Here is a 14,675-nt window from a genome sequence, read left to right on the forward strand (position 1 = left end):
TTCAGCAATGAGGTATGTAGCACTTTTTCTAAGATGAGTTCAAAAACTTAATTGTCAGACCTCTACTTTTAAAGGATCTGGAAAGGAAATATGTCTGAGAAACAGAGGAGACTTTCAGAACATTCTTTAGATTGCTTCCATGATAGTGAGATTCTTGAGAGCTATGGCCTTTTATTAGTTTTAAAAGTAGAATTATAATTATATAGAGAGCCAAATTATAAATATCACAGAGCCAAACATAAAAACCAGGTTTCTGCATTCTCTTATTACATCTACTTCCCCAATGTATAAATATAAAGTGTATTCAACCATATAAATTAGGAAATTAACTGTTGGCGATGCTTTTTTTTCTCTTTTATATTTGTATTTTTTAGCTTTGCTTTTGTTGCCGAACCAGGAGATTTTCCTTCTTCACCTGGTCTTACACCTGTCAGTTCTGTAAGAGGTAAGATTTTTTTATAATTGATGACAGTAGTCAAAGAAACACCAGTTAACTTCATTGTTTCATCAGTTTTCTACACAGGAACAATATTAGAAATAATCTTTTATTACATTGTGCCATGCTTATGGGTTAGGAATACTGATTTCTTCTAAAGAGTGGATCAAATAATTATTTGCTGTCAAACCTGGAAAATGTTTCTCTGCATGTATTTCTTTTACATAACCAAGATAATTCTAATAATAATATGTCACATTTGAACAGAAAAGAATAGATGTGATTGTAATATGACCCCTAGATAGACAAATAAGAAAATTCCAAGTAGATGTAAGTTGATCCTTTTATAAGAAACAGTGTAAGGGTTAAGTATTACAGATTGATTGTCTTTTTGGCAATCCACAGTTTGTATCAATTTGTTATTAGGTTGGTGCAAAAGTAATTGCAGTTTTTTCAATGATTTTTAACCTTTTAAACCACAATTACTTTTGCCCCAACCTAATATTTCTCATAAAAGAACCAGAGAGTTTTTGTAATGTATTGTAGAAATTCACAACCATGCAGCCTTTGGCTACTCTAATTTTCCAGTTGTATCTATGGTATCATGTCGAGTAATATTTCTGATTTTGTATACAGGCCAGTGTGCTCACAGTGTTGCAAAAAGGTAAGCTAAGCTTGGTGAAATTATAAATTACATTAATTTTAATAGACTGTCTCTTTAACAGTACTGCTCATTCTCAGTTTTGTTTGGGGTAATAGATGCGGCTGCCCTCCAAGCCATACTCTACTCTTCCTATCTTTTCATTGGGACCTTCTGCTTCGCAAAGAGGGGAAAGTTGTATGAGGCCAGAAAAACCCTCCACTAGCCACCATCGGCCACTTCGGAGCATTGCTAGGTGAGCAAGGGGCCTGGATCTTCAGAGCATCCTTTGTAAAATAATAATGTTCCTTTTGAGGACTGTGGTAACATGGTAGAGTTTTGGCCTGAGGGGTTTGGGTGGGTGGATTGGTTGGTTGATATTAACATAGTTTTGACTTGCACACAAATCTCCAAAACTCCTGAAAGGTAACTTGTATCAAGGAATAGTGGTTAGCTACTTGAAGGATACTTTAATCTCATAATTTATTTTTATTTCTCCTTTAGAAGTAATTACTTTTGTGTGTCTTTTAAAAGTCATCTTTAAATCTGCCCTTGTTTTCAATGGAGTTGATAACGTGCACAATTCTTTTCTTCTTTAGTATTGGAAAAAAATCTGTTTAATCCTATTCGTATGTTTACAATAGTCTGCAATAACTTTGGCTTACTTTCCTATTGTAAAGACAGAAATGAAGCTTTATGCGAAGAGCTGGCAATTTAAAAGGAAAAAAGTTGCCTGAATATCAATACCTTTGCATATAATGCAGAGTGAGGGTAGTGTTGATCCTCAAGAAAGATGGAAGGAGGTCAGACCAGCTCTGGTCACACACTAGCAGGGCCTGAGACAGTTAAGATTTGATGCACCAGCCACCCACCGGAGGGGTGGGGGACAGACACTGTCGTTGGTGCCAAATGCTAGATGGCAGTAGACAGACAAGGAAACTGTGAGCCCAGCAAGTCACTTGTGCCCAAGACTGTTGTCTTTGTGCTTTCAACTCTCTGCTCTGAGACACTACTGCTCTGTGACAATCTCTGTTCATGGACTGTCATCCATGGGCTCAAGACAGTGCAAATAACAATCTGTTGTTCTTTTCTGCACTTATCTGAACCTACATTCTTGTTTGGTTTTGTTAAAGTAGTAAATGAGTAGGTGATTCCTAGTAATTTCAAAAAATTAGCCAAAACATTTATTATGATGTTGGTCTAGTTAAATCCATCTCTCTGGATCCAAATAATTAGTCACCAAAGTATAGAAAGTTGTTGGGAAAGGAGAGGCATAATTGATAAATAACAAAAATTATAAGAAAGCTGATCCAAAGATAATTTTTCAGGCTGTGTGTGTCATAGGATTAAGAAAAATTTACTTCAGTTTCCAACAGTCTGACCTACCATGGTTAACTAATATTCATTAACCATGACATGGGGTCACTGGAGAAAGAGCTTGAAGTCCCTTCTGAACCATCAATAGGATATTAGCAACATGACTTTATTTCATCTTTCTTGTTAAAGTTCATTTTATATGTGTGTGTGTGTGTGTGTGTGTGTGTGTGTATGTAGTAATATGTATACTGTAAAATATATATAGTAGTGTATATATATAACTGTATATATAACTACACACACACACACACACACACACACACACACACACACACACAGAGAGTAATCAGGTGACTCTGAATATCCTATTTTCCAAAACTTCTAGAAGGGATACTAAGGGTTTTCAATATTATTTCTTAATAAAACATGTTTACTGGTTTCTTTTTTTTTAAATTAGTTTCTTGTAACTATATACATATATATATATATATACACACACATATATATGTATATATATGCATACATGTGTGTGTGTGTATATATATATATATATATATATATATATATATATAAACTTGTAGTTGACATTTATTATTGTTCAGCTTCAGTTTAAGGTGTACAGTGCAGTGATCAGGCATCTACATCTTCCCTAAGGTGGTCTTCCTAATGAGACAAGTGTCCATTGGATACCCTATAAAATCTTTACAACATTATTGATTACATTCCCCAAATTAACTTTTGCAACCCCATGGCAATCTTGTGGTTACTGACTGTGCTTTCTAATCTCCTCTCCTTCCCCCTTATCTCCTCCCCCCTCCCATCTAGCAACCCTCAGTTTTCCCTCTGTGTCTCTGAGACTGTTTCTGATTAGTCCATTCATTTATTCTTTTCTTTAGATTCCACATATAAGTGAGATCATATGGTATTTCTCTTTCTCTGTCTGACTTATTTCACTTAACATAATGTTCTCTAGGTCCATCCATGTTGTTGCAAATGGTAAGATTTCTGTCTTCTTTATGGCTGTGAAATACTCCATTGTATAAATTCACCACAGTTTCTTAATCCAGTCATCTACCGGTGGGCATTTTGGTTGTTTCCATGTCTTGGCTATTGTGTATAGTGCTGCAGTAAACATAGGGGTGCATAAATTTTTTTTTGAGGTTATCTTTGTTTTTTTACGTATTACATATTTTTTTTAATTTTATTAGTTTCAGGTGCACAAGACAAAGCAAAACTTAGACGTTTATCATTTATATCCCACACACTGTGTGAACCCCCCTCCCCCATCCACTATCCCTCTGACATCGCACTGAGCCATTACATTTCCACTGTCTCTATTCCTAATGCTGTACTCCGCTTCCTGTAACAATATACATACAAATATATAAATATACATATACATACATATATATATATATATATATATATATATATATATATATATATTTATATAAAATTATAGTTGGCATTCATTATTGTTCAGCTTCAGGTGTACAGTGCAGAGATCAGGCATCTACATCATCTCTGAGGTGGTCTCCCAAATGGGACACGTGTCCATCGGATACCCTACAAAATCTTTACGTTATTGATTACGTTCCCCGAATTAATTTTCAAAACCCCGTGGCCATCTTGTGGTTATCGACTATTTTCTAAACCCCTCACCTTCCCCCTTATCCCCACCCCCCCATTCCTCTAGCAACCCTCAGTTTTTCCTCTATGGCTCCAAAACTGTTTCTGATTAGTTCATTCACTTATTCTTTTCTTTAGATTCCGCATATAAGTGAGATCATATGGTATTTCTCTTTCTCTGTCTGACTTATTTCACTTAACATAATGTTCTCTAGGTCCATCCATGTTGTTGCAAATGGTAAGATTTCTGTCTTCTATATGGCTGTGAAATACTCCATTGTATAAATGTACCACAGTTTCTTAATCCAGTCATCTACCGGTGGGCATTTTGGTTGTTTCCATGTCTTGGCTATTGTGTATAGTGCTGCAGTAAACATAGGGGTGCATTAATTTTTTTGAATTAGAGTTTTGGATTTCTCCAGATAGATACCTAGGAGTGGAATTGCTGGATCATAAGGTATTTCCATTTTCAGATTTTTGAGATACCTCTGTACTGTTTTCCATAGTGGCTGAACCAATCTGCAATCCCACCGACAGTGCACAAGGGTTCCCTTTTCTCCACATCCTCACCAGCACTTGTTGTTTGTTGATTTATTGAAGATAGCAATTTTGACAGGGGTGAGGTAGTATCTCATTATGGTTTTTATTTGCATTTCTCTGATGGTTAGTGAGATTGAGCATTTTTTCATATGTCTATTTGCCATCTGTAGGTCCTTATTAGAAAAATGTCTCTTCATGTCCTCTGCCCATTTTTTAATTCGGTTGTTTGTTTTTTTGGAGTTGAGTTGAGTGAGTTTTTAATAAATTTTGGATATTAACCCCTTATCGGATATATCATTGGCAAATACCTTCTCCCATTCAGTAGGATCCCTTTTGGTTTTATTGATAGTTTCCTTTGCTGTGAAAAACTTTTTAGTTTGATGTAATCCCACATGTTTATTTTTTTCTCTTACTTCCCTTGCCTGAGGGGATATATGAGTAAAAATATTACTCTGGTAATGTCTGTAAAGTTTCTTCCTATATTTTCTTCTAGGAATTTTCTGGTTTCAGATCTTACATTTAAGTCTTTAAGCCATTTTGAATTTATTTTTGTATACGGTGTAAGGAGGTCGTCCAGCTTCATTTTTTTGCATGTGTCTGTCCATGTTTCCCAGCACCATTTATTGAATAGACTGTCTTTACCCTACCATAAATTCTTTCTTCCATTGTCGTAGATTAAATGACCATATAGGCATGGATTTATTTCTGGGCTCTCTATTCTGTTCCATTGATCTATGTGCCTGTTTTATGCCAGTACCACGCTGTTTTGATTACTGTAGCCTTGTAGTATAATTTGATGTCAGGTATCATTATACCTCCCACTTTATTCTTATTTCTAAAGATTGCCGAGGCTGTCCGGGGTCTTTTATGGTTCCATATAAATTTTAGGATTATATGTTCTATTTCTGTGAAAAACGTCATTGGTAGTTTGATTGGAATTACGTTGAATCTGTATATTGCCTTCGGCACTATGGACATTTTAACTATGTTAATTCTTCCTATCCATGAACATGGTATGTGTTTCCATCTATTTGTATCTTCTTTCATTTCTTTCTTCAGTGTCTTATAATTTTCTTAGTACAGATCTTTTACTTCTTTGGTTAAATTTATTCCCAGGTATTTTATAGTCTTGGAAGCAATTGTAAATGGGATTGTTTTCTTAATTTCTCCTTCTGATGTTTTATTATTGGTATAGACGAATGCAACTGATTTCGGAATATTAATTTTGTATCCTGCTACTTTACTAAATTCATTTGTCATCTCTAATAGTTTCATGGTGGAGTCTTTAGGGTTCTCTCTATATATAGTATCATGTCATCTGCATATAATGACAACTTTACTTTCTCCTTACCAATTTGGATGCCTTTTATTTCTTTTTCTTGTCTGATTGCTATGGCTAGAACTTCCAGCACTATGTTGAATAGAAGTAGAGAAAGTGGGCAAACTTGCCTTGTTCCTGACCTTAAGGGAAATGGTTTTAGCTTTTCCTCATTGAGTGTGATGTTAGCTGTGGGTTTATCATATATGGCCTTTATTATGTTGAGATATGATCTCTCTATTCCCACTTTCTTAAGGGTTTTTATCATAAATGGCTGCTGGATTTTGTCAAATGCTTTTGCTGCATCTATTGATATGATCATATGATTTTTACTTTTCATTTTGCTAATATGATGTATCACATTAATTGATTTGTGGATGTTGAACCACCCTTGCATATCAGGGATGAATCCCACTTGATCATGGTGTATGATCTTTTTAATGTATTGCTGAATTCTGTTCACTAATATTTTGTTGAGGATTTTTGCATCTATGTTCATTAGAGATATCAGCCTGATATCAGTTTTCTTTTTTTGTAGTGTCTTTGTCTGATTTTTGGATCAGGGTACACTCATAAAAAGTGTTTGGGAGCCTACCCTCCTTCTGGATTTTTTGGAAGAGCTTGAGGAGAATAGGTGATAATTTTTTTTTAATGTTTTGTAAAATTGACTTTTAAAGCCATCTGATCCAGGGCTTTTGTTTGTTGGGAGATTGTTGATTATTGATTCAATTTCCCTGGTGATAATCAGTCTATTCAGGTTTTCCGTTTCTTCTTGAGTTAGCCTTGGAATGTTGTATGCTTCTAGAAAATTGTCCATTTCTTCCAGATTGTCAAATTTGTTGGCATATGGTTGCTCATAATAATTTCTTAAATTGTTTTTGTATTCCTGTAGTATCTGTTGTCACTTCTCCTCTTTCATTTCTGATTTTATTAATTTGGGTCCTCTCTTTTTTTTAATGAGTCTCGCTAAAGGTTCGTTGATTTTGTTTCTCTTCTCTAAAAACCAACTCTTGGATTCATTGATCGTTTGTACTGTTTTTCTGGTTTCTATTTCATTTATTTCTGCTCTGATTTTATTATCTCCTTCCTTGTACTCCCTTTGGGCTTATTTTGCTGTTCTTTTTCCAGATCCCTTAAGTGTGAAGATAAACTGTTCATTAGTGATTTTTCTTGTTTCTTTAGGTAGGCCTGCAATGCTATGAATTTCCCTCTTAGGACTGCTTTCCCTGCATCCCATAGATTTTGGGTCGTAATGTTTTCGTTTTTGTCTCGAGATATCTTTTGATTTCTTCCTTGATCTCATGGTGGACCCATTCATTGTTTAGTTACATGTTATTCAGCCTCCATGAATTGGTGTGTCTTCCAGTTTTTCTCCTGTAGTTGATTTCTAATTTCATAGCACTGTGGGCAGAGAAGACAATTGGTATGATTTCAATTTTCTTAAATTTATCAAGACTTGTTTTGTGGCCTAACATGTGGTCTATCTTGGAAAATGTTCCATGTGCGCCTGAGAAGAACATGTATTCTGCAGCTTTGGGGTGAAATGCTCTGAAAGTATCGATTAAATCCAAGTGGTCCAATGTGTCATTTAAGGCCATTGTTTCCATATTGATTTTCTGTCTGGAAGACCTGTCCCTTGTTATCAGAGGTGTGTTGAAGTCCCCTACTATGATAGTATTACTGTTGATCTCTGTCTTTATGTCAGTCAATATCTGTTTTATATATTTAGGTGCTCCTATGTTGGGTGCATAGATGTTTACTAGGGTTATGTCCTCTAGTCGGATCGATCCCTTTATTATATAGTGCCCATCTTTGTCTTTTAATGTATTCTTCATTTTAAAGTCTATTTTGTTAGATATAAGTATTGCAACTCTAGCTTTTTTCTCATTTGCATTTGCATGAAATATCTTAGACCAATCCTTCACTTTCAGCCTCTGTGTGTCTCTTTTGATCTGAGGTGAGTCTCTTCTGTAGAGCATATACAAGGGTCTTGCTTTCTTATCCACTCAGCCGCCGTATGTCTTTTGATTGGAGCATTTAATCCATTTACACTTAAAGTGATTATTGATAGGTACATAGTTATTACCATTTTGTTAAATAACAAAACAGTTTTGTTTCTGGTTGTTGTTAGTTACACTGTTTGTTTCTAACAACAACTGGTTGTTGTTAGTTAGACTGTTTTTATCTTTCTTCTGTTTACAGGAGTCCTTTTAACATATCCTGCAATGCTGTCTTGGTGGTAATAAATTCCTTTAGCTTATTCTTTTCTGGGAAGCTCTTTATCTCTCCTTCAATTTTAAGTGATAGCCTTGCTGGATAAAGCAATCTAGGTTGTAGGCCTTTGTTTTCCATCACTTTGAGTATCTCCTGTCATTCCCTCCTGGCCTGCAATGTTTCTGTAGAAAAGTCATTTGATAGTCTTACAGGAGTTCCTTTCTATGTAACCCTCTGTCTTTCTGTTGCTGCTTTTAGGATTCTCTCTTTTTCTTTAACCTTTGCCAGTTTAACTATAATGTGTCTTGGTGTGGACCTGTTTTGGTTTATCCTGGTTGGAACTCTCTGCACTTCCTGGGTTTGTATGTCGGTTTCCTTCACCAGGTTAGGGAAGTTTTCGGACATTATTACTTCAAATATGTTCTCGAACCCTTGCTTCCTCTCTTCACCTTCTGGTATTTCTAGGATGCACATGTTGTGCTTGATGTTATCCCACAGGTCTCTTAAACCATTTTCATTGTGTTTTATTCTTTTTTCTTTTTGTTGTTCCATTTGGGTGATCTGTGCTAACTTGTCTTCTAAGTCGCTGATTCGATCCTCTGCTTCATCTAACCTGCTGGTAATTCCTTCAAGTGTGTTCTTTATTTCAGTTATTTTATTCTTTAGTTCTAACTGGTTGTTCATTATGATTTCTCTATCCTTCTTTATGTCATCACTAAGCTCCTTAAACATTCTTATCATCAGTGTTCTGAACTCTGACTCTGATAGGTTGGTTACCTCTATTTCATTTGGTTCCAATTCTGTAGGTTTCTTCTGTTCTTTTATTTGGGACATGTTTCTCTGTTTCCCCATTCTGGCTGACTCTCTGTGTTTGCTTCAGTGTATTAGGTAGGTGCCCTGGGGTTCTTAGTTTTTGCTGGGTTATCTTATGTAGTATGTGTCCTTTATATTTGACTTGCACCACTTCCTTCTTCTCCTGTGCATGTGCTCCAAAGGTGACTCTTGTGTTGTGTATATTGTCCTGTTAAAGTTGATCTTTAATTGCGTTTAGCTTGTCAGTAGGTGGGATTGACTCCTAGGCTGACTAGTTGTGAGACTTGGCTCTGCCCACAGCAGGATGTTCTGCTGCGTGAGGGTTGACCACTTAAATGAGGTTTGGCCTCTATGGGCTCTTGTGTCTGTAGGGAATTCCCTCTGGGTGTGTCACTTGTAGGTCAAATGCGGTAGTACTCTGGTTTGGTCTGGAGTTGGCCTCTGGGTGTGTTGAATCTTGTGCCTCTTAAGCTGAGCCCTGGTGTAGGGCAATTTCAGAACAAAGCAAATCACCAAGCACAACAATAACAAAGAAAAAACCAAATACATTCACATGTAAAAACAACCGATAACCCACACTCAACACAGGCAAAGATGTCAAAGATGTAAAAACAGAAGAAAACAATAAAAGCAGTGCCAGTCTTGGCTTAAGCCCACCAAGTAATCTCCAGCTTGTCCTCTGCTGTACCAAAGAGTCCTCTGTATATTGTGCAGGCAGAGCCGACCTCCTGGTGCCCAGAGTGACGTTGGGACTGCAGATTTAGATGAGTGGGGCTAAGGGATCTGGATGGTAATTTCTACAAAGTCAGAGCAGTTTCTGCTCTTGCCTGCACATATGCGCACTGAGAGTAGCACCACCAGCCCTGTGTCCAGTTCTCCTGAGTCTTAGGGCACTTCTTCCGTGTGTGTGTGTGGGAGGGGGGGCGGGGGGGGGAGATTTCTGAGCAGCCGAAAGCCCAGAGCTGTGTCTGCCGCCTACTGCTGATCCCTGGGAGTGTCTCTGCTGCTGATCCCTACCACCAGCCCTGTGTCCAGTTCTCCTGAGTCTTAGGGCACTTCTTCCGTGTGTGGGGGGGGGTGGGGGGGTGGGGCGGGGGGGGAGATTTCTGAGCAGCCGAAAGCCCAGAGCTGTGTCTGCCGCCTACTGCTGATCCCTGGGAGTGTCTCTGCTGCTGATCCCTGGGAGTGTCTCCGCAGTTGTAATTGTCCCGCCCTAGGCAGGCCAGAAAGGGTGGGGGCTGGGGATGGAGGGGTCTTCTCTCTCCCAGCCCAGCTGTGTCACACTCTGCCCGCAGGCCAGAAAAGATGGTGGTTGGGGGTGGAGGAGTCTCTTCTCTCCTAGCCCAGCAAAAATCACACTCTTCGCAGCCTCTTCCCTGGGTCAGAGCTGCCCGCCAGTCTTCCCAGAGCCTGAGCACTAAGGCTCCTCTGTAATCTGACAGTACTCCTCAGTTCAGGGGCCAGTTTAAATCTCTGGAAGGGCGGGGGTAGGATTGGAAGAGTGGGGGGAGGGTCCCAGGTATGTAGTTTGTGTCCTTTGTCTGACCTAGGGCCCAGCTGGAGGTCTCAACTGAGGTTACTGCCTCAAATGCTGGATATGCTGCCTTCTCAGTGGGAGAGATCAGCTGTGGGACACCGGGGAAGAGCCCATCTCCTGGCTTTTGTGTTCTCTGTTCCGTCCTGGGATCCCCTGTGTCTCTGCAGCCGTGGATGCCAGCCGTTTCTCCACAGCTGTGGATGCGGCTGCGTCTCTACTCTGCTCCCTTCCCTCTTCCCCTGCTCGCCCAATTTGCCCACCTTCAAGTAATCCTTGTATGGAGTCTCTTACCTGTTCTGTGTGATGAGCAGAGAGTCCTTTGATGGGTTACAGATGTTCCAATTGTGGTAAGATCTGGAAGAGAACTCAAGAAATCCGCCTCACAGCCGCAGATGTTCCAATTGTGGTAAGATCTGGAAGAGAACTCAAGAAATCCGCCTCACAGCCGCCATTCCTAATGTGGGGGTCCTCCAGGAACAGGCTCCAGCCTTCAGCAGGCATCAATTCTCTACTGGTTTCTTTTTTAAAAAATATTTTAAACCTTGTCTCCAATTAGAAATTCTTCTTTGGAAGAACACAACATGACTAAATCACTCACCATTCCATAATGTTTTGGCAACAAATTTACTTTTTCTGCACATATTTTTTAGTATTGTAGTGAACTATAAGTAACAATACTGGATATTTTAAGTGTTTTGTTTTTTTCCAGGTTCTCCTCAAAATCTAAGTCTGTGGACAAATCAGATGAAGAACTACAATTTCCCAAAGAGTTAATGGAGGACTGGAGTACTATGGAGGTGTGTGTAGACTGCAAAAAGTTTATTTTGGAAATCATCAGTTCAAGCCGGCGTAGCCTGGTGTTGGCCAACAAAAGAGCCCGGTTAAAAAGAAAAACACAGTCTTTCTATATGTCCTCACCAGGCCCCTCGGAATACTGCCCTTCAGAGAGGACTATCAATGAAATCTGAGCCTTGTGCCTTTCAGTTACTTTTGTGTTCAGAGTCTGCATTTGCTCTCAGGAGAACACTGACCTGGACTGTCTCCTTGCCATGGTTGTAGTTCATAGGCTTGATTTGCATTAGATCAGGGTTTTGCTCCATCACATTGTTCCACGGACTGAATGCTGTGTTATATCATTTGATGATACGTGACAGGTCAACCAATTGCTCATTTGCACTGAGAGGACAATAGTTGGAAACTTGCTTGTGTGTGTGGATTTGGAGGCCCGAAATGTTTTCCTTAATTCAGTTCCTTACTGTTCCTCAAATAATTTTCTGACTAAGGCAAAAGGCTTCTCACATGAGAAACCAGCCTAACAAAGGTGTCAATGTTAGCACAGTTCTAAGCAGTAAGTCATATTGGCACTTCCAGCGGACAGTGTTCCCACTAATGTACATAGTGACCCAGAGCCCTGCCGCACACCAGGTACCTGAGGCGGGGCCAGGCCACTTCTGGTCCCATAGCACAAAACCTGGAAGGATTTGCTCATACTGTCAAACTGATTTTAAATTATTGTTGCTTTAAGATAAAGACTACAGGCGGGACTTTATGCCTGCATTTTAGTGCAAAACATCTGAATAAGCTGTATACCCAGGTGGGTGGGTGACCATTTCCTGTGAGCTGCTGTGTTTGCCCTGGTGCAGTGGATCAGTGTCTCCTGAGCCCGTGACAGGTTTTCATTCCCTATCTTGCATGTATTATGGTTACTTGTAATTTTATAATAGAGGTCTAAGAATTAAAGTTTTGTGGGAGTTTCTGGACAAAGGAAGGCTAAATATTTCTCAAGAGGTTGAATGTATTTCAGTTAACTATGAAAAAAGTTGTGACAACAAAGTGCCAGCTATTGGCCTCACTATGGAGAATGAGCTGGAGCTCATATATTTTCAACTACGTTTTTCATAACTTTATAGTCTAGCCATCATAACTAAATCAAGCCACAATTTGGTACCTAAGGTCTCAAACTGAAATTTATTTATTTTTATAATGAATTTTAAAAGAAAAAACCTTGTCTAGTTCTTTTAAGATTATAAGATAAATAATCTGCTAATAGGCTTTTTGGATGCTTTTTGCACAATTTTTTCCTTGTAAACAATTTGAATGAATAGGATGGGTTTTCAGAAGGTAGGTTGGAGAGTAGCATTGTATAACCTGAAATTTGTCAGCTGGTTTGGCCTATATCATGGCCTGTACTTTATTATTTTGGTATGCTTATAAATGACCAACCAGTCAAATTGCCATTAATGTTTGGAAAATCAGCTAACACACATGCACAATAATTTCCTAAAAGCTATAGGATATATCTATAGTCAACACTACAACAACACCATTTAATAAAAGGCATGGCAGTCACATTTCATACCATATCAAAAGATAGTAACATTTCTATACTAAATTAACGGTAATACCTCAGAACTGCTCTGGTAGTAGTTTTTAATGGATTGAAATTTACAGTTTAGTAAATGGCTTAAAATTACTTCTACTTACAAAATAAACTTTACCAATTGACCAAAATAATGCATGTTAACAGCTGTCTGTATCTGCATGTAATATTGGGCCACCAGAGAACCCTTGTTGATTATGCAAATGTTTAAATTATTTTAAAGACTCTTGTTTAAGAGCTTTAAACATTATATTGGGTGAATGTCATTTATAAAACTTTTCCAAGAGACTATTTGAACTCTGTACCCCAGATGGTTTGGTGGGAGCCACACCCTTTGAAGGCCCAGGCTTAAGCCTCTAAATGACTACCAGAAAGGGTGCAAGGAAGAGGGAATGGTACTTGTATATATGTATTGAGATGACCTAGGATAGCGTGCCTTTAAAAATAATGATTATTTCACTGTTGTTTTTAAAACATAAGAAACTAACCCCCCAAGATGAGAATTTCATCCACATTCACAAGGCAAGTAGCTAGCACATCTCAATCTTGGACTTCACTTCTTCTTGTAGTCTGATTTGGGCATTATGATCACCTCTCAGCAGAGCATTAAATGTAAATTCTCCAACAGCATTAACGAGGTTTGCCAAGTGCATTGAAGGGGTCATGTGGATGGCATGAGACAATTTGCAGAAAGTAGTGTACCAGAAGGGCACATGACACAGTTAAATTAAAATGATAGAAATCAAATTAGTATCACTATTTGTTGCCAAAACAATTTCTTGCATTTAAGCCTTTATTATCCATGACATTACCCAACACCTCAATTAAATTAGGTAATTTCCAGAGGGTAGTTCACTAGTAGCTTATGGAGTGTGATCTTACAATCCTCAGTCTAGTCTGACCTTAGGCTTATCTTCCTCGTCTTACTACTAAAAGAACATACTTTCACAGTGTTGCTTTCTGTCCCGGTTTCCAGCTATTTGGCATTTACATCTGATCCAACAACAAAAATGTTGTTGGCTAGCAGGTCTCAGTTGGAGCCTGATGTGTCTTAGGGCTCCTGTGCACGCCTGAGCGGTCCTTCCTACGCGAATCCCCTCCCCGCTAACTCCCTCCAGGCTCAAGCACCCACCCTTTCCTTTGGTCCCAGACCACATGAACTCACCCTGTTGGGAGATCTTTATTTCCTTCCCCACGGCTTAACTTTCTATCAATGTAATAAGAATGCTTGTAAATACTGTAATATATTTATTAATATTTGAAAGCATTCATTCAGTGGACAGTGGAAATTAACTCTCCCAAGGCAAGTAAAAATTAAATAATTAATATGTACATTGACTTAACAGTCTTACTAGAGTTCCAATCTTAAGTCTTTCAAATTAAACCAGAAGATTGTTATGTAGGAGTTTTTAAAATGACCTTACAGTTGAATAGATTATGTAATTAGCACCATGAACTCAAACCATGAATTTTTTAAGGCTTTTATTTTTCTAACTGTATTAATAAATATAGGACTGGATTTTAGGTGTCACATAGGAGATATGAAAGTTTTAAATTATGTTACTATTTGCTAAAGCAAAATAGAAAATTTTGTACACGTAAAACTGTTGACGGGTCATGGAGAAATGTATATGCTGACTGGACTTTGACCTAGCTTCCTGCATGTATAAAAGTCAAGGTGTTGCCGGCATTCAGGATGATATGACAGTACCACACGTTTTCCATCAAAATCTTTTATTTTAAAATTTATCTAGGGAAAAATAAATGGCATTCCATCATACCTTCTGTGTTGAGTTCTTGTTGTAAAATAGTGATCTTTTGGTAATTAACTGTCAGAAACTTATGAACTTT

At 38.2% G+C, this 14,675-nt stretch overlaps 1 protein-coding gene across 5 annotated transcripts in view; it reads left to right on the forward strand.

The window, feature by feature from the left end:
• The window catches only part of SPIRE1 (spire type actin nucleation factor 1), a 246,677-nt gene extending 232,073 nt beyond the window's left edge, over positions 1-14,604 (forward strand). For all 5 annotated transcript variants that reach the window (XM_074340400.2, XM_074340396.2, XM_074340397.2 and 2 more), the window contains 4 exons: positions 375-445; positions 1,073-1,100; positions 1,196-1,332; positions 11,154-14,604. In XM_074340400.2, coding sequence (XP_074196501.1) covers positions 375-445; positions 1,073-1,100; positions 1,196-1,332; positions 11,154-11,412 — 495 coding nt within the window. In that variant the 3' untranslated portion in view covers positions 11,413-14,604. The remainder of the gene's footprint in view (positions 1-374; positions 446-1,072; positions 1,101-1,195; positions 1,333-11,153) is intronic.
• The last annotated feature ends 71 nt before the right edge of the window (positions 14,605-14,675 follow it).

Source organism: Rhinolophus sinicus, chromosome 4 (assembly GCF_057876585.1).
Source record: "Rhinolophus sinicus isolate RSI-liver-muscle chromosome 4, RSI-T2T, whole genome shotgun sequence".
Taxonomy (NCBI): domain Eukaryota; kingdom Metazoa; phylum Chordata; class Mammalia; order Chiroptera; family Rhinolophidae; genus Rhinolophus; species Rhinolophus sinicus.